The 23,608-nt window shown below is 40.9% G+C and overlaps 1 protein-coding gene across 7 annotated transcripts in view; it reads left to right on the plus strand.

Moving 5' to 3' along the window:
• The window catches only part of diaph2 (diaphanous-related formin 2), a 424,876-nt gene that overhangs the window by 348,847 nt on the left and 52,421 nt on the right, over positions 1 to 23,608 (plus strand). For all 7 annotated transcript variants that reach the window (XM_053235486.1, XM_053235484.1, XM_053235480.1 and 4 more), the window contains 2 exons: positions 3,605 to 3,740; positions 23,311 to 23,403. In XM_053235486.1, coding sequence (XP_053091461.1) covers positions 3,605 to 3,740; positions 23,311 to 23,403 — 229 coding nt within the window. The remainder of the gene's footprint in view (positions 1 to 3,604; positions 3,741 to 23,310; positions 23,404 to 23,608) is intronic.

A 23,608-nucleotide genomic window follows, 5' to 3' on the forward strand; every position in this document is an offset into this window, starting at 1 on the left:
CTGTAGGATCTGGAACTTGTTGGAGAGTGTGATCTTAAACTCTTCCAACTTGGTGGCTTCTTTTAGGAGCACATTGTTAAATTGCTGCCGTTGGTACACTATATTACCAAAAGTATTCGGTCACCTGCCTTGACTCACATATGAACTTAAGTGCCATCCCATTCCTAACCCATAGGGTTCAATATGATGTCGGTCCACCTTTTGCAGCTATTACAGCTTCAACTCTTCTGGGAAGGCTGTCCACAAGGTTGAGGAGTGTGTTTATAGGAATTTTTGACCATTCTTCCAAAAGCGCATTGGTGAAGTCACACACTGATGTTGGTCGAGAAGGCCTGGCTCTCAGAGTTCAGTGGCGGCGTGCTTTACACCACTGCATCCGACGCTTTGCATTGCACTTGGTGATGTGTGGCTTGGATGCAGCTGCTCGGCCATGGAAACCCATTCCATGAAGCTTTCTGCGTACTGTACTTGGGCTAATCTGAAGGTCACATGAAGTTTGGAGCTCTGTAGCAATTGACTGTGAAGAAAGTCGACAACCTCTTTGCACTATGCGCTTCAGCATCCGCTGACCCCTCTCCGTCAGTTTACGTGGCCTACCACTTTGTGGCTGAGTTGCTGTTGTTCCCAAACTCTTCCATTTTGTTATGATAAAGCTGACAGTTGACTGTGGAATATTTAGGAGCGAGGAAATTTCACGACTGGATTTGTTGCACAGGTGGCATCCTATGACAGTTCCACGCTGGAATTCACTGAGCTCCTGAGAGCGGCCCATTCTTTCACCATTGTTTGTAAAAACAGTCTGCATTCCTAAGTGCTTGATTTTATACACCTGTGGCCAGGCCAAGTGATTAGGACACCTGATTCTGATCATTTGGATGGGTGACCGAATACTTTTGGTAATATAGTGTATGTTTCTTTATTCCAGTTCCTCCTTAACTTGAGCTTCAGACTGGCAACTAGCAGATGATGATCTGTGGCAGCATCGGCTGCTCGCTGCATGCTCACGTCTTGCAGAGATCTCCTGAACCTCTTCCCGATAGTCACACATAGTCAATTTGGTCTTCTGTCAGCAGGTTTGGTGATACTCAAATGGTTTTCTGTATCCTTTTGTGATGGAAGAAACTCCCTCCAATGACCAGGTTACTTGTGGCACACAGGTTGTCTTTCATCTCTCCCAGGCCTTGCTGCCCCATGACCTCCTCATAGCCTCTATTGTTGATGCCAATCTTGGCATTGAAATCACCCTTCATGACTGCAATGTTACGTCTTGGGTGGCTCTGGATAATGGTTTATTATAATTATCCAAATCACTAAATATCACTTAGTGCATGTATATTTCATTTTTGTGTATATTAATTTTTGTACATTTTTATGAGGGGAGCCAAAAACTCTGCAATTGGCTGTATAAACATGTATATAAATTGTTTAAAAGCAGAATATACTGTGGCCTTGAATAGGAATAATTGTTTCAGTGTGTTTTAATAAGCATCATTCAATAAGCCAGGCTTATATATTTGGATATACTGGAAAGCTTTATAAAAATGCCATGTTTTCTCCAGTAATAAAAACGGACAAAAGGCTATGTCTATCAGGAAACTTTAAAATAAATGTTCCTGAGTACACTAATTAAGCAAAAGGGTTTTAAGGAAGCTTTTTGTCACTATGACAAGCTTTCTTAATGATTTTGGATTATTTGAACTTTGAAAACACAATTATCTTACCCAATTTGCCTTAACATTTTAATTAGTGGCCACTGCTGACAACCTGAGGACATTCTCTCAATTTCAGTTTGTACAGTTTTGTGTCATTATTGGCTGCAAACCATATTTTTCTTATCAAATTTACATACTCGGATACAGAGAGTCACTGGATATCGATCATGTAGACAAATTATTGTTTAAATATATATTTTTACAGATAACTGTTCTCACCCTTTTATTGCATGGCAGTAGCACCACTGAAAAGTAAATAGCAAAGCTGTACATAGAACCCTCATTTCCATCTCCCAGTCTCACATGCTCTTGACTCACATGGGCTCCCTCACTTGCTGCCAAAGTAGAGAATATTTTGAGTTCATTAATGTGAAATAAAATCTATCAGTGTATGTTCTACTTGAGTGTCAAATGTAACACTTTGCAAATAATGTTAATGGTGATGATAATGTCGATTAGATAGTGATTAAATATGCTGCTGCGCCCTCCTGCTCAACAGTGAAAATGTTGGCCATGTGGATATTAAACCTAAAAATTTATCTTTAGACAAGCTTGCTGTCTTTAGACAAGCTTGCTGTCTTTAGACAACGCTTTAGACAAAAGCGTTCTTCGAGAAAATAAAAAATGGGGCAGAAGTGGAAAGTGAAAAATACAATAAATGAAAATAATAACGCCAAATTATTGATGAAAAGAGAAAAAACAGTATACTTTAAATGACGACATTGGCAAGAATTTCCGGGCAAACGATTCGATTCTGATAATCTCTTTTCAGGAGGAATAATTTTGTAGCTATAAATAAGCAAAAAAAGCTCATTGCTCAGCAGTCATATACATACTGAGGCATGTTACAAACTATGTTATAGTTTATATGTATTAGCTCTTCATTTACTGTATATCTCTACCTCTTCTGTAAATCAAGGACACAGGAACCATGAGTATACCATTGTTCTTGACTTTTCAGAAAGCTCCACTATTGACTGCTATAGCAACCCATGTATTCTTGCACTTGTACTTTCAACACTTTTGCAGCACTCTCACTTTCTGTGTAGCAGCACTGAGTATAACATGTGCTTCAAAAACCATAGGGGATGACACTGCCACTGTCTACACTCATTATATCAAAGCATGATGTTGCACACCTACATGAAGTAGATCCACCCTGTCTTCCCCTTTAAAGTGCTCATGCTCTTGGTGTGTGCCTGGGATGCATGCCTTTATGAACCTGCTAAAGGTTACACGGCCATGGCTCTTTCTCTCTCTTTTATCCCTGTGTGTGTGTCTCTTCCTTATCTAGTCTGGAACCTCTATGACATTTAAAGGGAGTAGAGAGAGAGAGGGGGTCAGATAGCTTGCTGTCCTCATGCAGTTTTTTTTTAGTCAAAGTTTACTTACATGCCATGTGGGTCTTACACTCTCTTCACCTATGGATCTTCTACAATTCTGCTTATTCTTGTAGCAGCCATAAATCTGTAGCTAAATAAGAATACAATGTAGAATTGACATGGTCTTTCTGTTTCCTTTCCCTCTTTGTCCTTCTCTGTCACCATCAACAGTGTCTGATGTCTGTCTCTCTGTCAGCAGTGTCCTCAGCTAGGACGATTTCTCAGTACATATACTATAATAAAATACATATGACAGCATGCTGCAAGTGTATTACCATTGTGTGTTCACTACAGTGTATTTCTGTTGACATTCGATTATTGATATATGATATGTAGTTTGGTATGATATGATATTGTTATTCTTGTGCTGCTGAAGGATAGACATCTTGCAGTTTTGCTCTCTGAGCACCTACTGTGCTGGTATACCTCAGAACAACAGGCATTTCTTTCTTCCTTGATTTTTTTTCTCCTGCAAAGTCTCATTCTCACTTCCTTTCTCCCCCTCTGCAGGAGGCTCTGAAGGAGAACCACAAGAAGAGGGAGATGGAAGAGAAGATCAAGCGGGCCAAGCTGGCGAAGGAGAAAGCTGAGCAGGAAAAGCAGGAACGGCAGCAGAAGAAAAAGCATCTGATTGACATGCACAAAGGTACAGTGCTTGTGCCCAACTGGAGCTGGCTGCAGCCTCAAATAATATTTCACACAGTGCTGAGCACCATTGGGGCACAGGTCTACACTACAGCTGTGAAAAATCACAAACAATAAGTACACTTCATTTTAATGTTTACCTCAGTCTGATGATTCATCACAGTAAGACAGCTGTGTCAGAGACAGATGCATGAATAAAGTTGCTAATAATGACTAAGTGCCCTGAAGACACCAAACTCACTGGTAATATCACAGTACTTTACACTACATGCATCTGTTTGTTACTGTCTTAAATTAGGTAACACACATACTGTAAATACACTAACCGGCCACTTTAATAAAAACCTGTACTCCTGCACATTCATGCAATTATCCAAATCATGCAGATGCATGTCAAGATTAATGTTTCAGTTAATGTTCACAGCTTTATTCATGCATTTGTCTCTGACACAGCTGTCTTACTATGATGAATCATAAGACTGAGGTAAGCATTAAAATGTGAATGATTAACAAAAAAATGCATATTTAATAAAAGCTTAATGCATTTCAGTTTAAGAGGATGTTTTGGGTGAAGAAAGGGAACTGGACAGATGAACATGCTGAAATATTTTCTTAAATGTCATTACATAATTAGTTTGTGAATGTGTCCTTGTAAAGTATTAGAAATACTAAATTCGAAATTGCTTGTGAATTTATTACCCAATCACCCATTTGTTTTAATTTGCTATAAACGGAATGCAACATTTTCTTAGACCAGTGGTCACCAACCTTTTTAAGCCCAAGATCCCTGACCTCAGCCTTGGTGAATGGCTTCTACCTACTGAAGCATTGAGAGAAAAAGACAGCCCAGTTTGTACTTCCAACTTGAGGCCTTTTATGTAGGCTAATTGTATTTGAATTACAAGAAATGCATTGGTCCAACTTTCAAATTGATGCAACCAAGAAAACACTAACTAGCATATCAAACAGGCCATAGCTGTCTTGCTTTAAGAATTTTAAATCATACCTTCAATTCTAAGTTTCATTATTTAATTTAATTCCAACACAAAAAATAAAGTCATGTGGCCTCATTATTTTGTTCATAGTAGACAATGAAGAAAAAAAAAATCAGCACACTTGCAGTGAGCAGATCATATGATGTGCCACTGTTAACTGTTATGCTTATCCACTGAAGCTTAATGCAAGTTCAGTAAAACTAAATTTACCATTAGCATTTTAGACAGTAGAACTGTAATGTGTGCTAACAAAATTCTAAGTCAGTGCAATTAAGCTAAGTGCAGTTCTATGCCCCATACTATCCAGCATCACTTTTAACAATGCCATCAGAAGGCAAAACTTTTGCAGTCATGTTACTCACTCAAGTCAGTGTGAGTCAGTAAGGTGGCTCCCATACTTTCATTTGATTATATGATAAATGTCATTTCACAGAGGTAAGTGGATCCAAAGTAGGCACTCACTCTTAGTGCATATGCAGTGAGGAGAGGAAACTTCTCTCTCCTAACAAATCCCCAAAAGTAACTGTCCCTTGATCTGGCTTTCAGCTCTATGTCATTTTGCAAATCAACCATCTCCATGTCAACTCCACTTGGCAAAGCAAATTTGGCTGCTACCTGTTCTACATCAATGGGCAGGAATGGGTTTGAGACAAATATCTTCAATGACATCTGACTCACTAATCAGCAATATCTTCCATGATGTCTAACTCGCTGATTGAACTCTGTTGCCACTTTGTCCAGGTGAGCATAATACTGCTCAGGGTGAAAAATATCTTTGTCTTCGATGGACTGTGACATTTCCTCCAGGTTGGGAAAGTGTGTCAGCTTCCCATTCATTAGATTTGTGGTTCAAACACCAAGCTTGGCCTTGAACACATTCACTGCACTTATCATGTGGGGTAGGTGTCAGTCTTTTCCCTGGAGATCATTGATTAGTGCATTCAGTTTTGCCATTAGGCCTGTAAGAAACTCCAGGTCCATGGAGAAGTAGGTCTCTTAAGCGGCATCGAGCTCATCCAATAATGAATTGAATAAGTGGTGCTGAAGCGCTTTTGCTTGAGTCATGTTTATTGGTTTGACCATGTGTCATTACATGAGAAAAGTCCATGACCTTTCCAGCCAAGGCCTGCTGATGAACCACACAATGATAATTCATGAAGTCAGGAAAATCATGATCATTATGGCACAGTGCTATAAAACCAGTGCACACACCGTGCATGGCCGGGGCCCCATCAGTTGTTATTGCCACCAGTTTATGACTGGGGATGTAATTTTCACAAACATATTTTTTAAACTCATTGTAAATATCTTCAACTCTCATTCTCCCCTATAAGTGCAAAAGAGTGAGGAAGTTCTCATTTGTTGTAGAAGCCTGGAAATACAACTTTCTGACAAATACAACAAGCTGAGCTGTGTCGATTACATCCAAGGATTCATCGAACTGTAGTGAAAAATATTCACAGAGTGACAAGTGACACTTGTCAATCCATGTCCTCTGACAGTGACTCAACCCTCCTTGTCACTGTTGTAGAGCCAAGCGGTACACCACGGAGTGCAGTGTTGATGTTGTCTTTGAAAACAGTCTGTGTGGTAATGGCCATTGCTTTCTTAAGAAAATTGCCATCTGTAAAAGGCTTCTTGTGTTTAGCCAAAAGGTGACTTACATGAAATTATGCTTCAGTAGTAGCCTTATTTTGAGCAGCAGGTTTTGTGAAAAGTGATTGTTGGGCCTTCAACTCCGATTTCATTTCATCTACTTTCCTAGCAAGCATTGCGCACTATGGTGGGTAGCTGTCTTTGAATTTCTGGTGGTTGGGGTTGTGGTGCCGCTCCAGATTTCCTCTTGTAGACAGTGCTTGTGTTTGGTGGCACAACATACATACACACTTGTTTTTCACCAAGGTAAAAAGAAATTCCTCTTCCCATTCTGGATGGAAATTGTATGTTTTCACCCTCTTTTGTGGAGCCTCCGCAATGCTAGCTACCTTGCAGGCTATCACCAGCAAGTACCACATATTGATGTTTGCAACAGTTAACGTACCAGGACTCTTCTTTTATCTCATTGATCACTTTAATGAGACACCTTCAAAAAAAAAATACAACAGCTGGATCAAGATAAAGAGAGAGAGGTGTCTATAAAACTGAACATTAATCAGGCATAATGTGCATTTATTTTTCTATTATTTTTGGGAGCTACACGGAAAGTCTCAGAGATCTACCAATCAGTCGCAATCGGTGGGTTGGAGACCACTGTCCTAGACTGACCAGATTTTCAGTATTGCACAGAAATGTGTTAGCACCAAAAGTAAACGGGGAATGCTGTAAAAAAGGCTTAATTTTATGTATTATGTCATGTTAATGCCAGAAACAGCATTGCCTTCCACATCAAGTCCCCACAGAGAGGGCTAGTAACATAGCTGCTGACCACAACTCCCAGACCACAGAGCCACCAAAGACTACAGCACCCAACAACCACAAAGACTGTCATGTTCACCGGCTTACTGATCACACACACCTGAACTCCATCACAGCCACACAGTATATAAGGACTCTCACACCACCCACTCAGTGTGAAGTATACGCTTCTGGTTTCTGGTTCATGTCTTTGTTTCTTGCCCAAGTATCGTTGTTTGTAGTACATCACCTGATGTCTGCACGTTTATTGACCTTGACTCTGCTTATCGTTTTGAATTTCTTTGTCCTTCAAAAAACAAAGAAAATTAACCTGAAACTGTCACCGTCTCCAACGCCTGACAGAATACTTTGCCTACGCACGGAAGTAGCAGGTTTCTCCAAGTGGCAACAGGCTCTGGCTTCTAATGACCATCTCATTGGTGAGCAACAACAACAGAATACCATGATCAATGCTAACCAGCATGCTGACACCCATGTAGGCTACAATGGCAGCACCCTCTCAATCTGCCTCATTGCTCATTGCACGCCCCAATAAATATTCAGGTGATCTCGCTTCAGGCAAAGGTTTCATGCTTCAGTGTTCCCTGTGTTTCTCCAGTCACAAGATCGAACAGTTCATCAATTTACTAACTGATAAAGCACTCACCTGGGCTACTGCCGTCTGGTCCCAAGGAGGAAAGCACACCACCTCCTATGAGCACTTTCTAGCTTTCCATGAGTCTTTGACCATTCACCAGAGCACCGCTGAATTCTGCACATAACTGGAATGAGCTGGCACTCAAAGCGGCATATCAACTGAGCTTAAATCAAGATATCCTCACTGAACTGGCATGCTGTGATGACCAAGCAGCACTTGACTCCCTCATTGACCTCTCTATCTGACTTGGCTAGTTGCATAGCCAGAGGGGTAAACCACAGATTTCCGTTTCCGTCATGGATATCCTCATGCCTGAACTCATGCAGCTCGGACAAGTCAAGCTGACTGATGTGGAACACCAAAGAAATCAGAAGCATAAACAGTGCTTCTACTGTAGCAGCCCTCAACATCAAGTAGCACTATGTCCAGTCCATCCCAAGCCCAAGTCCTCTCAGAGCACCACAGAGAGAGTGAATCAGCCTTCACGCTCCAACACGGTGAATGCGCCTCAGATTATTACTAATCAGAATTTTGCTATACCAGTGCATATACGACACTCAGAAGGTTTCTCTACTGTTTCAATGCTGATTGACTCAGGGGCAGCTGGCAACTTCATCAACAGCTCTCTCGTTTCAAGATCAAATATGCTCACCCAGCCACTCTGCAATCCCCTGCACGTCTGAGCCCTGGACGGAGGACCGAATGGAGGGGGGTCCACAACTCCTTGCACTGCATCTGTCCTTTGCAGAGTCAGTGCCCTCCATCAGGAGCAAATCTCCCACCTTGTTACTGTTACAAAGAACATTCTCATAGTATTGGGATTTCCTTGGATGCATATTCATGATCCACAGATTTCCTGGTCAGAGCAAGAAATCCTCCATTGCTAACCAAGCTCCCTTGACCACTGTCTACAGGCTCCCTCCTTGCTGCATCAACTTTAGTTGAGAGCCCTGAAACCAGCTCTAGCATAGAAATATCCCCAGAGTATCAGGACTTTAAGCAAGTTTTCAGCAAAACCAAAGCTAGCGGCCTCCCTCTAGCTACACTATTGAGCTTATGGCTTATGCTATTCCTCCTTGCAAGCATATCAACCCCCTCTCAGCTAAAGAAACTCAGGTCATGGAAGATTACATTATGGAAGCCCTGAAACAAGGGTACATTTGTTCCTCCACCTCACCTGCATCAGCAGACTTTTTCTCTCTGGAAAAGAAAGGAGGGGGTCTCAGACCATTTATTGATAATTGCGGATTGACCCGAGTAATGGTCAAGTACCGCTATCCCCTCGCCTTGTTCCCTGCGGCTCTGGAACAACTCAATGAGAAAGAAATCCAAGCTTGACCTGTGCAGTGCCTATATCCGTGAGGGCAATGACCACCACTTTAGCACCACCTCTGGCCACTTTGAGTTCTGCATCATGCCATATGGGCTATCTTGCGCTCGAGCAGTGTTCGAGTGTCTCATCAACGATGTCCTCCGGGACACGCTTGGCAAATTTGTCATCACATGTACTGTATTGACAATATTCTCACATACTCCCTATCCAGAGAAGTTCACAAAAAAACGTTTGAAAGGTTCTTGCTCGACTCCTGGAAAATCGATTCTTTGTCAAAAGGGGAGAAATGCTAGTTTCCTGTGACCATAATCTCATTCCTAGGCTATATCATCAATGAAGGAGTTCTCATGGACCAGGACAAGGTGACTGCTATCACTTACTGGCCAAACCCCACCGCAGTTAAGGAGCTAGATTCATTCGAGGATTCAGCTCCATTGTCACGTTCCTTACAGCCCTACTCAAGAAAGGGCCGAAGAAACTATAAAGGAACCCCTCAGCTGATCATGCAGTCAAACACCTCAAGGAAGCACACCTCTCTTTGCCCACCTTGAAGCACCCACATCCATTCAGGCCCTTTTTAGTGGAAATGAATACTTCTGAGACCAGCATGTGGGCAGTGTTGTCACAGAGGTTTGGCAAGCAACCTAAGCTTCACACTGTGGTATTCTTTTCCAAGAAGCTGTCCCCAGCTGAATGAAACTACTACATAGGCAACCAAGAACTCATTGTACTGAAGCTAGCCTTGAAGGCGTGGCATCATTGGCTGGAGGGTGCCCAACACCCATTTGTGATTTAGAACCTTGAATACATCAAGACAGCCAAGAGATGCAACTCACATCACGCAAGATGGGTTTTGTTCTCGAGATTTGAGTTCACCCTCTCCTACCACCCAGGATCTAAGAACACCAAAGCCAATTCCCTCTCATTCATGTACCCAGCCCCTCCCAAGGAGGACACCAAAGAGCACATCTTACTACCAGCCTGTTTTGTGGGAGCATTAACCTGTGAGATTGACCAATAAATTGAGAATGCCCCAGGCCTAAGAACCCCCAGTCAATGTATGTATGTAACCCCTAGTCAAAGTATGTGCTCCCTCATCTGAGGAGTAAACTCATCACATGAGCGCACGCCTCACCTACCACCAGACACACAGGCACCCAAAAAACACATCAACTCCCCCAAGGAAAATACTGGTGACCCCACATGCTCTTCGATATACAAAAGTTTATCTCTTCCTGTACTACGTGTGCTCAATCCAAGATACCTAGTGCCTTACCTAGAGGTGGACTCCTTCCACTGCCCATACTACAATGACCATAGTCTCACATTGTCATAGACCTACCTCAATCCCTAGGTAACACGGTCATTATGTCGGTCATCGATCGGTTTTCTAAGTCCCTCTGCCCAATTCCCCTCCCCATTCTCCCCTTGGCCTTTGAAGCTGGTGAACTCATCTTCACCCACTATGGAATTCCTGTAGACATAGTAAGTGACCGGGGAGCCCAATTTACATCTCGGGTATGGGGAAGTTTTATGGAAAAATTGAGAGTATCTGTCGGCCTCACGTCAACCCCAAGCCAACGGTCAGGTCAAGGGGGCAAACCAAGAAGTGGGCCAATTCTTGGGAGCCTATGGTGCTGACAACCAGAAGGATTGGGCCTGATTCCTGCTGTGGGAAAAATACCCCTAGAATTCCCTCCATCATTCTGCCACGCAACTAACCCTGTTCCAGTGTGTACTAGGTTACCAACCTCCTGTGTTCCCATGGAATGCCAACCCATCCGACTCCCCTGCAGTCGACAAATGGTTCAAGAGGAATGAACAAGCGTGGGAGGTTGCACACCAACACCTGGAACATGCAATGGCAGCACCAGAAACGGTGCGAAGTGTACACTCAATGTCTTGTAATTGTCGTTTCTGGTTTCTGGTTCATGTCTTTTTCTCTTGCCCAAGTATCACTGATTGTACATCACCTGAGTTCTGCATGTTTACTGACTTTGAATCGACTCATCATTTTGGATTTGTTTGTCTTTGGAAAAATAAAGAAAATTAACCTGCAACTGTCACTTTCTCCACAATCTGACATAATCCTTCTCTCTTTAATAGGAAAAGACGTTTCACCCCAGCAGGGCAGTCACTATACTGGCAGATATGAAACTGTGTCACATAAAATATGCTTTGCCCAGAAAAAGAAAGAGAGAGAGAGAGACTATAGGAGTAACTCAACTTCCTCTCATTGCATTCACAGAAAGCAGGAACATGACTGGACTAGCAAAAGCAGCCACACATAGCTGCAGTCAAATCCTAATGAATAGGCCCATGAAGCATAGTCTACTTTGAGATAGATGTGACCTGGGTCAAGGGATGCACTAGAACAAATGCACCAAATATCCTTTCACTATGTTTCCAACTTTTTTTAATTTTAAAAACATCAGGCTCATTGTGCCAGTAGGAAGCAAGGGTTGTACATAAATCAAAGAGACCACACACTAGATTTGTTGTGTTAATGACTTGAAAAATAGAAAAAGAAGCTTGCTGTTGGAAAATCATCACCATCAGCATGATTAAAACAATAAACAATATCGCTAACTGAAATTTTTGAAGTACCTTCCCTATTTCAAACAAAATCATTAATTTCTCCCTAAATAACCAAAAAATAGGAGAAAAAAGCATGCTCCCAAAAGAAAAGGCACCCCTAGAGTATACAAACAGCTATAAAGGGCACAAGTATTTGATACATTCAGGGGAAAAAAAGTACACCCTCCAGTTCTAGGTTTTTATTTATAAGGGCCTAAAAACAATTGTGTGGTCCTCACCATCTTCTAGAAACAAGGAAATAACCTCAGGTGGAACATGTAGAACCAACTATAGCGACAATTACTTGAAGTAAATGTTTTCTGTAGGAGTTTATTAGTCTCTCACATTGTTCTGGAGAGACTCAGTTTCGGTTCACTGATGTCTGAGGGCATTCTTTTATGCACGGCTCTTTTAAGATCCTGCCACATCATGTAAGTGGGGTTGAGATCTGGACTTTGACTTGCCCATTCCAACACCTTCATTTTTTTATTCTTTAGCCATTCAGATGCAGTTTTGCTGGTGTGCTTGGGATCATTGTCCTGTTACATGACCCAGTGTCGGCCCAGGTTAAGCTGCTGGACAGATGGTCTCATATTTGTCTCAAGAATATTCTGTTATAATATAATATGGTCCCATATTTGTCTCAATGACTGCAAGTTTCCCAGGCACTGACACAAAACTTGGTAGGCATTTTCAGGACCATGACCTGAGGCCATGCAACAAATTTCACGACAGCACCACCTGCTGGTCAAAAGTTACAATAACATGCCGAAAATGCTTCCATATAATTGCCATTTTTGCTACTCCTCCTCCAAATTTTGTCCAATCTTCACCAAATCTGGCTCACATCATCTTGAGACCTGTCTAAACTTGCACAAAGTGGGGAAAAGGCCTAGACTGATGAGAATGAGAATGAGATGAGAATAAATACCTTAGATGTTTTTAAATTGCAAGAAAAAAAAAATTAGGTCAGAGTAGTAGCAATCACGACCAACAGATCACAGCAGTAGTGAGAGCTGCATCAGCAATGCCACCCTGCTGCCCATTTATTCATCTAGTCAGAGAGTTCTACCACTGTCTGTGGTCAAAACTTACACATCATGAGTGAAACCACAAATCACTCTTGAATCTCTTTGCCTAAAGTTATGGCTCTGCTTTCCTGTGATTTCTTAGGCAACAATTGTAGCATGCCTGTGAATGTGCAGCTCACCGAGTCTGGATGCTTGGCCCCCGAAAATGTTGCTTGCAGCTTTAATTCTTCTTCTTCTTCTGCTCTTGAAGTCTATGAATGTGTGGCTAGGTGCTTGGCCCACAAAAATGCTTTAATATGTTACATACACCTGTTCATCTGCCTTTTCAAACATGAAGAAATTCCATATCTCTGAAGTGATCTTTGAACCTTTCTTTGCTATGAGCTCAGTACTACAAGCTCAGGCTGAGTGCTGCCTGTTTATCTTGCCATTTATTTATTTATTTTTAAAAAAATCTAAGCGTGCAGTTTTTGGAAGTAGTGCAGGCTGTAAGAGGCGTTTATCATGTTAAGAAGGCTGTGTTTTTCTTTTGTATTGGTTTAAACTTTTAAATAGCATTTATGGATGTTTTAATGAAAAAAAATAAATGATGAAAATCATGTTAAAACATTAATTTGAATTAAAACATTAATTCATGAAAATCACCCAGCACTAATATCAGCATTATATGTAACTTCAGAAATGTTGCTGACACCGGCTGCCTGCAAGTGACATCCCTTTTTCTAAATTACATTATATCCCAAATCCCATGGAAGGAAAATTTTGCTCAGGAAATCAGCATGTGTGGTTCACATTATGATATTTTTTGTCATTACATTGAAAGACGGTAACAAGGGCACCAGGCTTAGTGAAGTGCATAATTTCTAATAAATAACCACATATTAGATTGGGGACCTATCAGCTGGCAGATAGTTATCACATCAAAGTTCACACATGCACTGGCTAAAAATGAGTAAGTGCTAAAATAACTTGCATTTGAACATCTCAGTCATTAGTCACGTTTACATGGACACTTTTTGTTTCAATCGGAATGAAATCAATCAGATTGATTAATCCGATCACAGTGTTTACAAGAACGCTGAATAAAGTAATAGGGCTGATATGCGCGTTTACATGACAGAATCGAATTTGATCTTCTGACATGCGCACAGTGCACGAATACACGTTTCCCGCCGTTCCAACACGCAGATACTAGCAGCCACTCTCTTGCCATTGCTTCTTTTTTTCGTTTTAAAAAGCGAACTTAACATTTGCCTATTTCAGCTGCTAATTAGAAGACGCGAGCGCGTGATGTTTTGAGCGGTACTGCGTGTGTTTATCAAGCAATTAAAATGCCCCTTCCCGAGCCCAGAACAAGGCATCTGTGGATGAGGGTCCGAAGCAAGGACTGGTGGGACAACATCGTCTTGCACCACTTCACAGACGAGGAGTGGAAGGAGAATTTTAGGATGACACGACAGTCATTTATGACACTATGCTCAATGGTGGAGGGGTACATGGCACCTGGTGAGGCTACGGTCAGAGCCCCAATACCGCTGACAGCCGTGCATCATACGTCATTACGTGTTTGTACGTCATTGCACATGCGCAGAACTATCTGGTTTCATTTTCAACCCGATGAAGTGTTTACATGTCCTCTCCATCGGATTAGAAAAGGTTTAAACCACCCCTTACGATCCGAATGAAATTTTAATCGGTTTTGGCCAATTCATTCCGATTGACGTGTTTACATGTGACTTTTTAGGTCTGATTGTGCTTCTAGTCCAATTACGATCGGATTATTAGTGTCCATGTAAACGTAGCTATTGATTTGTTTGAAAACATCTCTGTGTAAGCTAAGTTGCCACCCAAGAGCCCTAGATTTATGGAGATTCCTTATATGTTGCTTTGGGTAAATTTGCCATCCTTGAAGTATGCACACGTAATAATCAAATATGTTTTTCATTCTTGCTTTTTTTGCATAAGAATTTTAATAGCTGCTTGGTGTAGCCATGCCTAATTAGGAAGGTTCCATTAAGAGCTCTAATAATCTGTTTAACTTATTTTTGTTTGCTCTACCTCTGAAAATGAGAGGCTCCATCTTAGAGCTGTACTCTGCCTCCCTCTGCATATCTCAGTGTGCAGCACTGAAGTAACTGCAGCCATGGGGGTGCTACATTCTGATAATTCTTTGATAAGTGCTCAGACCTGAAGAGCTACTTCAGACACACTCATACTTTCAGTAATTTAAGAACAATTAGAAAAGCAATGAATTTGCAGGCAGCTGTGCCATATTGCAGGAGAGGAACAGATCAGTTCAAAAATCCTTTGTACATAAGAGATACAGTATATGGTTTTCAGAATAAACAAAACAACACATTTCAATTCATTCTTCATTCAAGAAAAATGCAAGATAAATCATGCCAAAACTTTTTCCGCCTTTACTGTGATATAGCATCCAATAAAATTCAAGTGAAAAACAAATATAAGTGTTTTAGGGGGAAAAAGAAAAAACTAACAATAATCTGTCTGCATAACTGTGTGCACCTTTTTATAATGGGGCATGTGACTGTGCTCAGAATTACCCAATTCAAACTCATGTTCAAAAGCAATTATCATACACTTAATCAGTGAAGTGATTCTGATTAACTCCACATTAACTTTTTTCCATTGGCTGAGTATGCTGTGTATGTTTTAGCTGCCACTTCTTACTGGAGCTTTGATGTTTGTTTTCTGTTTTATAGTTTTGATGTTTTTGGTCGTCTGCTAGTTGCCAGTTGTGGTGTAGCTCCAGACCCAATCTTGAGAGGCGGATTTCCCAGGTCTTAAGCCACTATATTTGATGTATGTTTACTTCATACATGTATGTATAATTACTTTTGGTGTGCCTCTTACTTTCTCTTACAATGGCAGAGAGTTTGGTATGATCATTCTGAGTGGTCTTGGGGCTGCTCAGCCCTTTGTTCAACAGTGTGTCTGTGCTTGCTTGTGTGGTGCTTGTGCAGCTCTGTGGATCCCTGGGGCGGCGTTCCAAGCAGTTGTGCCTGGGGGCGCAGTGGCAGTGTGGGACATACCAGCATAGACTTTCAGGGGGACTGTGAGCAACTATGCCACTGAAATCACAGCAGCTTTTGGAGGACTGCTAAAGCCATGGTCTGCAAAAAGCTTACAAAGCATGTATGGGATCTCACTGTCAAAAGGTTTTGGTCAGGAAAGGGGTACAAAAGAATTTTCAAAACATAAGATGTACCATGGAACATCGTGAAGGCCATCATTAAAGAGTAGAGAAATGGGGCACCACAGTGACATTACCAAGCACAGGATGTCCCTCCAAAATTGACAAAAGGACAAGAAGAAAACTTACCAGGGAAGCTACCAAGAGACCTACAGCAACATCAAAGAAGCTACAGGAATATCTGGCAAATACTGGTCACTCCCTGCATGTGAAAACAATCTCTCGTAATCTTCACATGTCTGGGCTATGGGGAGGGTGTCTAAACACAAGCCCTTTCTCACACAAAAAAAATCCAAGCCTGTCTAAATCACTCAAACCATGTGGCAAAATGTGTTATGGTCTGATGAGACCAAGGTACAATTTTTAAGCATAAGTCTAAAAGATGTGTTTTGTGCAGAAGAACAGCTTATCACCCAAAGAATACCATACCCATAGCATTGGTGCTTTAACAAAGTTTAAGTTAATGGGTATGCACACTTATCCAACTAGGTTATTGTAAGTTTTTCCTTTTTCTGTTTTTTTTGTTCCCTAAAACATTCCTATATGTTTTTACTTGAATTATGTTGGTTGCTACTGTATATCACATTAAAGGTGGAAAAAGATCTGACATGATTTATCTTGATTTCACTTTTTACATCACAAAAACCTGCAGTTTCAACCAGCTTTTAAGACTTTTTATATATTGGTTGGTTTTCTGGTTCCTTAGATAATTTACTGTCATTGGAGGTAACCGGAGGTTAGTTGGGGTCTCTTATGTATTATTGCTGACTCCTATTGATTCCTCCTATTGATTGGTTCAGCATTATATTCTTACATTAAGTAACAGACACAGATCCTGTCTCTAGCTTGCAGATGGCAGCAAGGCAAAAACTGTGTAGCATCTATACACTGTTATACCAAAGCATGATAAAATTATCGAATGTGACTGACCAGAAGGTGTGGATTAATTTTTTATAATGGTAGTTGCGGCTGTAACATAAACAATACATTTATTTTAATGCGCTTCTTCTAATGCATTATTGTTTCTATAATAACAGCTCATACATGGGGACTTGTATGGCAGCCTGTAATCTCCATACATTGAGGTGGTCTCAAAATTAACTGATACTTGCCTCAGAGATTATGTGAGAAATAAATGGGAGAAACTGGGAAGAGGTAGAGGAGGAAGAAGCAGAGCTACCACTGAAGCTCTCTTCCTACCATGCTTGCATGCTTGGGGCTTCATGGCATGTGTCCAGAAGGAGGCTTTTTTGTTTTTGTTGTTTGCTTACTTTTTCATGCACCAAGCTCTTTAGGGTGACTTTTTTCTTCATTGCTGTGCCAGCTAATTTACTTTGGTCTGCTCCTAGGCAAATGCATCAAATAATGTAAGAGAACAGCCAAATAAACCAGGCCGTGGTAGTTAGCTGTTGTAGCCCACTTCTACTTCATTAGCCATGTTAATGCCCTATTAGTTCCTTGGTTCAATGCTCTAAAACCCATTCTCTCATGCTTTATGGTCCAGACCCCATGGCGCCCCTCTAAACTTTAAGAAGAAATGCCCTGCTGCAGGATGGGCTGTGGTAGCTTCCTTAATTAAATTACACACAGACATTGGGTTTTCACATCAAGTTATCCCAGGAACACAGCCCAAAATATCTGCCTGGTGCCACATCCATCTTTTTCATTTTTTATGTAAGTATTTGTGTCATTTTGCTCTTGGGGATCAGTGGTACACTTTCTTTCTCTCACACTGGTGCTGGAGAAGTGACAGGTCTCAGTGTCAGCTCACACATAAGGCTTGCCAGGGACACCACAACTCATAACGTGTGAGGCTGACCTCAGCATAGTCATTCTCTCTCGGCTGTTATTGGAACATCAGTGATTGCTCTGAGAGGGACACTTAGACATGTCAGACAGGCAGCCTGGAGATGCCTAGCAGATCTCTAGCAGAGGGAAAAAAACACAACAAGCAAACTGTTGGAGTCATAATTAAATAAAATAATATTACCTGTTTAAAGCTCTAAGAAAAGGAAATACACTATAAAGTATGTGTCCTGACCTGACCATCATACCCATATGTGCTTGTTGAACATCCCGTTCAAAGGTTTGTCTCCCCTTTGCTGCTAACAGCCTCCACTCTTTTGAGAAGACTTTACACTATATTTAGGAATGTGGCTGTGGGAATTTCTGCCTATTCAGAGACAAGGGTATTAGTGAGGTCGGGCAATGATGATCTCTCTGTCTCTCTCTCTGTCGAGCTATACATGCTACTTCTGAGATATCAGTGATCCTGACCCTTTCTGCTCTCCAGACCTGCCTGATCCATCCTGATGCCCTACTTCTGGTTGGACTTCTGGGGCCATGGAGAGGGTTTGGGGATCTCATATGGGGAGTTGTACTGTGATGGCTTGCGACTGCAATTGCTGTGGTGGCTTTGGGGCTGTGCTTGCCGCGAGCAGTTTTGTACTCAGGTCTCCATCAGTGGACAGTAGATAGGTTTAACAAACCGGACTTCATGTGAAAACTGTGATGAATTTACTTGTTGCACAATTGCACTATTTGTCCATGTCCACAGTTTTAGAAGGGATTTATTTACAATTGCACTATTTGATAGCATCCAAATGAGGATGGGTTCCCTTTTGAGTCTGGTTTCTTCCTAATATCGCCTCAGGGAGTTTTTCCTTGCCACCTTTCCTTGCCATTAGGGATAAATTCACATATTTACAATTTATTTTGGTTTAATTTAATTTGAATGTATTTATTTCTGTAAAGCTGCTTTGTGACAATGTCCATTGTTGAAAGTGCTATACAAATAAAATTGAATTGAACTGAATTGATGTCGGGGGAGAAGGCCTGGTGCACAGTCAGCATTCCAATTCATCCCAAAGGTGTTCAGTGGGGATGAGGTCAAGGCTTTGTTCAAGTCACTATGGACCTCAATTTTGTGCACAGTGGCATTGTCATGTTGGAACAGGTTTGGGCTAGGCCCTTTAATTCCAGTGAAGGGAAATTTTAAAGCTACAGCATAGAGAGACATTCTAGACAATTCTAGACAGTGGTCAGGTGTCCTCATACTTTTGGCCACATAGTGTAATATGAAGTATCGTGATGTACTGTATACAGTATGTTCTGGATTTTGTTACTGGATTTACATACACTCACCGCCCACTTTAATAGGAACAACTGTACACCTGCTCATTTATGCAGTTATCCAAAAAAGAAAAAGCTGACTTTTTTCTCTAATCTTCAACTGTCCATTTTGGGTGAGCCTGTGCCTATGATAGCCTCAGATTCTTGTTCTTGGCTCACAGGAATGGAACCCATTGTGGTCTACTGCTGTTGTAGCCCATCCACCTCAAGGTTCGATATTTTATGCAGGCTGAGATGCTTTTTCTGCTCACCACTGTTGTAAAGAGTGATTATTTGAGTTACTATTTCTTTCCTGGCCACACACACACACACACACATACAGACACAAACTCACAGAGAGGAAGGAAAGGAACTTTAGTTTTATTTATTTGAACATAGTTTTGTTTAACCGTCATTGCAAATAAATGCCTGGAATTTTAAGCATTGCAAGTGTTTTACATTGGAGTGTGCATTGGTCAAACCTCGCTCTGACTGGGTGATGGTTAATTGTTTACAAAGGAAGCCACCATAACACAAACAATAAAACAAGTACACTGAGTGCAGAGAACATCCTAAATGCAGTGCCTCTCTTGCTGTTTTCACAGATAATGCACAAGGTTAATTGCACAGGAGACTTTCCACAGGGCAACAGATGGATTAAAAATGTGTTCATGAACAATCTAGAGGAGTGAAGGGACTAAAAACTCCCTTAGAGGCTTATTTGCTTTTTTCTACTATTTTTGCTGTTTGAATGTTGAATGGATAGTGTAGAAAGCATGGAGGTAAACAGGGGGTTTCAGCTCATCATACAAAAACCTGCAAGCCAGTATTAGATCTTTTTACAATCTCAATGATTTTGACCATGGCATGATTGTTGGTGCCAGAGAGGCTGAAATGAGTATTTCTATAACTGCTGATCTCCTGCGATTTTCAAGCACAGCAGTCTCTAGGATTTACTTAGAATGGTGTCATAAAGAAAAAAAAAATCTAGTGAGAGGTGTTTCTGCGGACTGAAATGCCTTGTCAATGAAAGAGGTCAACGGAAAATGGCCAGACTGATTTGAGCTGACAGAAAGGCTACAGTAACTCTGTACAATTGTGGTGAGCAGAAATGCACAAGAACTTTGAGGCGGTTGGGCTACAACAGCAAAAGACCACATTGGGTTCCACTTCTGTCAGCCAAGAACACAAAGCTGAGGCTGCAGTGGGCACAGGCTCACCAAAATTGGACAACGTAGCATGGTCTGATAAATCTCAATTTCTGCTGAGGCAGACAGATGGTAGGGTCAGAATTTGGCACCAGCAGCATGAATCCATGGACCATAACAGTCCAGGCTGGTGGAGGTGGTATAATGGTGTGGGGAAAGGTTTTGTGCATTCAGGCAGAGACTCTGTGTCTACTTCTTCATTGATTCTTTGTGTTTTTGTGCCCATCATTTTGAGAAGCTGACAGGTCATAATTATAGCAGTGGCATGGCTGTTTAAAAAGGAAGCCTATATCAGAATACAAATTGAATAGTGGTTTACTTCTGCAGTGAGAAATTACTTTCTGGTATTAAGATGTTTCTCTCCTCTAGAATGCTGTTGTTTTATATTTGTACAGTGTGACTAACTTTTAGATTATTTTTGTCTATGTACTTTATACTACTACTACTACTAATAATAATAATAGCTGTTGTTATTATTATTATTATTATTATTGTTATTACTATTATTATTATTATTATTATTATTATGTTATTCTAACAAAGTAAAGTAATGGCTGTTTGGAGGATTTTATTGACATGCCTGACCACTCCTAATAATCCTTTTGATTTGGCTTAGTTGCTAAGAAGTCGGTGTGCATGCAGCACTCACTCACGCATACAGTAGTAGAGAGGCATTAATGAAGTCCCTGAGCTGATGGGAGCTGATGTGAGAGGAGAGCAGAATTTGAAAAGAGTGTGTAGTTGCATATGATGTAGAAATCATTAAATGTCAGCCATTCTGCTCAGTTGAGTGTCTCACCAGAAGTTTTATGACTTTCTGTATGACCTTGTTCTGCCTATGCCATGCATACCTGCATGCTCGCAATGTGGTCTGTATAAAGATAACAAGAGCACAAGACATTTTGAATAATCCCATATTACATTTTTTAAATATTCAATTTGGTCCTGAAACGTCACTTTTTTTTTCTCTTTGTGGTTTAAATACTGCAAAATATGCTGGGCAACATGTGATTAGAGAGGGAGTGTAGTCCTTTTTTCTGGCTATTCCTCTCCGTTTCACATGTCAGACGAGAGTTCTGTCTGACTCTTGTGGAAGCATGGCCCAATTGAACGTTGTTAATGGAGCAGTTTCTGGTCACTTGGGAGCATGTTTCCCAATTTAGTAAATTTGCTTCCTTGTATTTGAAAGTCTTGCTCTGTACTTAGTCTACCAGGACTCCAGTCTTGCCCATTACAGAAGATGAATTGGGCTACAGTTAAGGGAAAAGTAGGACAAATTGATCAAAATGTCAGGTGCCCCCTGTGCTGCTTAGGTTTCCAAGAAGAAAGAAATGAAGTAGTGGCTGTCAAGAAGCTTCCAGAGCCATGTTGTCTCCCAAAAATATTTACCTGCCCCTAAAAACAAAAGATATGTGTTAGATGTCCTGGTTGGTGGGGATGTGTTTTGGGGACACTAAAAATCATTGAGGATGGTGCTACTTTTGTAGGCTGACATTGGCTCCAGAGGACTTTGATGAAGTTGGCGGACACACAGTTGAAAAGTGTGCCCTGGTTAAAACCAGGCAGAGAGATATAGAGGGGCAGTTTTGCTAGGTTTTATTCATGAAGAGCAACTTTATTGTCCTTTTTAAATCGGGCTGCCCATCAATATGTCCATTTTGATTTTTATGTAACCCCTGGAAAGGGCCTCTGTAATAAAACACATGCAGTATTTGCATTATATATCATTCTTACCTTTTTTTTATTTGACTTATATATGAAATATTTTCATTCCACGTTATATGTGCTGCTTCATGCAAATAAAGTGCACTCTTCTAGTTTTTCAACAACATAAATAGTGGCATTTTATAAAAGAAATTGTGTAACCATGTCACCATTTAAGCAATAAATAAATTAGTTCAGTTTGCTTTTTACTTAGTATCACCTGCTTTGAATGTATCTGAACACAAATGATTTGATTACTATGCCTGATTCTGCTGCCTAAAGCAACAAAAAGCAGCTTATTTATGCAGAGAATTGATGACATTGTTTCTGGTTTACAATAATGTGGTCTGCTGGACCGCTGTGATGAAACCAGCACACTCATTAGTAAGCCTAAACTTTGTATGGATGGCCCAGATAAAGGACCAGAAGTGAATTTTGAGCTTCCCAGTGACAGATGTTTTGTGTTCTCTGTGTGAAATGATTACACTAAAAATCTCAAAACTGTGTTTTTTTTTTTTTTTTTTTTTTAATAAATATCACTGTGTTTTAAATGTTTATTTAATATCACTGGTCACTATTCTGCCCTGAGGTTTCTACATTCGGTAGGCCTAGTCCATGGCCTCAGTGCCCTTCTGTTTTCCAACCCTTCTCCCCTGAAGCTGCAAAGCTCTTCTTGGAGATACCTGTTTTCAAGGCACATCCCACTGTTATCAACAGAACAATGATGAAAAGCCTTAGTATTGACTGACTCCACACTAAATCTTGGTAAAGGGCACTTAGCTCCTCTGAGCAGAAATAATATCTGTCAGTGGCCATCATTAAACACTTTCATCCTCTGGCTCTTCTCTATGTGTTACCCAGCTCCAACTTTGTAAGCTGCCTTTTTTGCCCTGCACCTTATGTAATTCCAGTGTGACTTTTATTAAGCACTATTTTTTTGCTGAGCTTCTCTTTGGCTTTTAATCTGAAACTACAGCATGTAATATATGATATAATTTTATTGTAGCCAGGTGGATAGACGAGATTTAGCAATGTACGATGAAAGTAATTTGAGATGCTTGCTTTTTATTTACGTGTAGTTATAGACATGGCAGTATCTTACTATATTACATAATATATAATAAAATGTAAAATTCTATAGTGTGCGTGTGTGTGTGTGTGCGTTTCCTTTTGGTCACTGAGGTTAAGCTTGGGGTTAGATTTATCTGTGGCATAGCATTAATTAACTGCATTAATAATTGGGCCAACAGAAGATCCAAGTGTGAGATAGAGAAAGAGAGTGTGTGTGTTGGCCTATATCAGTGTTCTTTAACTCTCTCTCCCTTTGTGTCCTCTTTCTCCCGTAGACGGAGACGAAACAGGTGTGATGGACAGCCTGATGGAGGCCCTGCAGTCTGGTGCAGCCTTCCGTGACCGCAGGAAAAGAACCCCACGCACTGGTATGAGTCTAGCCATTAGAAATCTTATAGGAAAAACTCCTACTTCCTCTCTTACATAACTGTTTCAACATTAAACATCTCTGAAAAGAATCAGGCATCTGCTCAATAATGTGTCAAAGCATTTATTTATTTATCACGCATCCTTAAATGTTGATATTTCTGATTAATAAATCACTCCAGTTTCTGTTTGATATGTTGCACACTG

The sequence above is a fragment of the Pangasianodon hypophthalmus genome, chromosome 7 (genome assembly GCF_027358585.1).
Source record: "Pangasianodon hypophthalmus isolate fPanHyp1 chromosome 7, fPanHyp1.pri, whole genome shotgun sequence".
Classification (NCBI taxonomy): Eukaryota; Metazoa; Chordata; class Actinopteri; order Siluriformes; family Pangasiidae; genus Pangasianodon; species Pangasianodon hypophthalmus.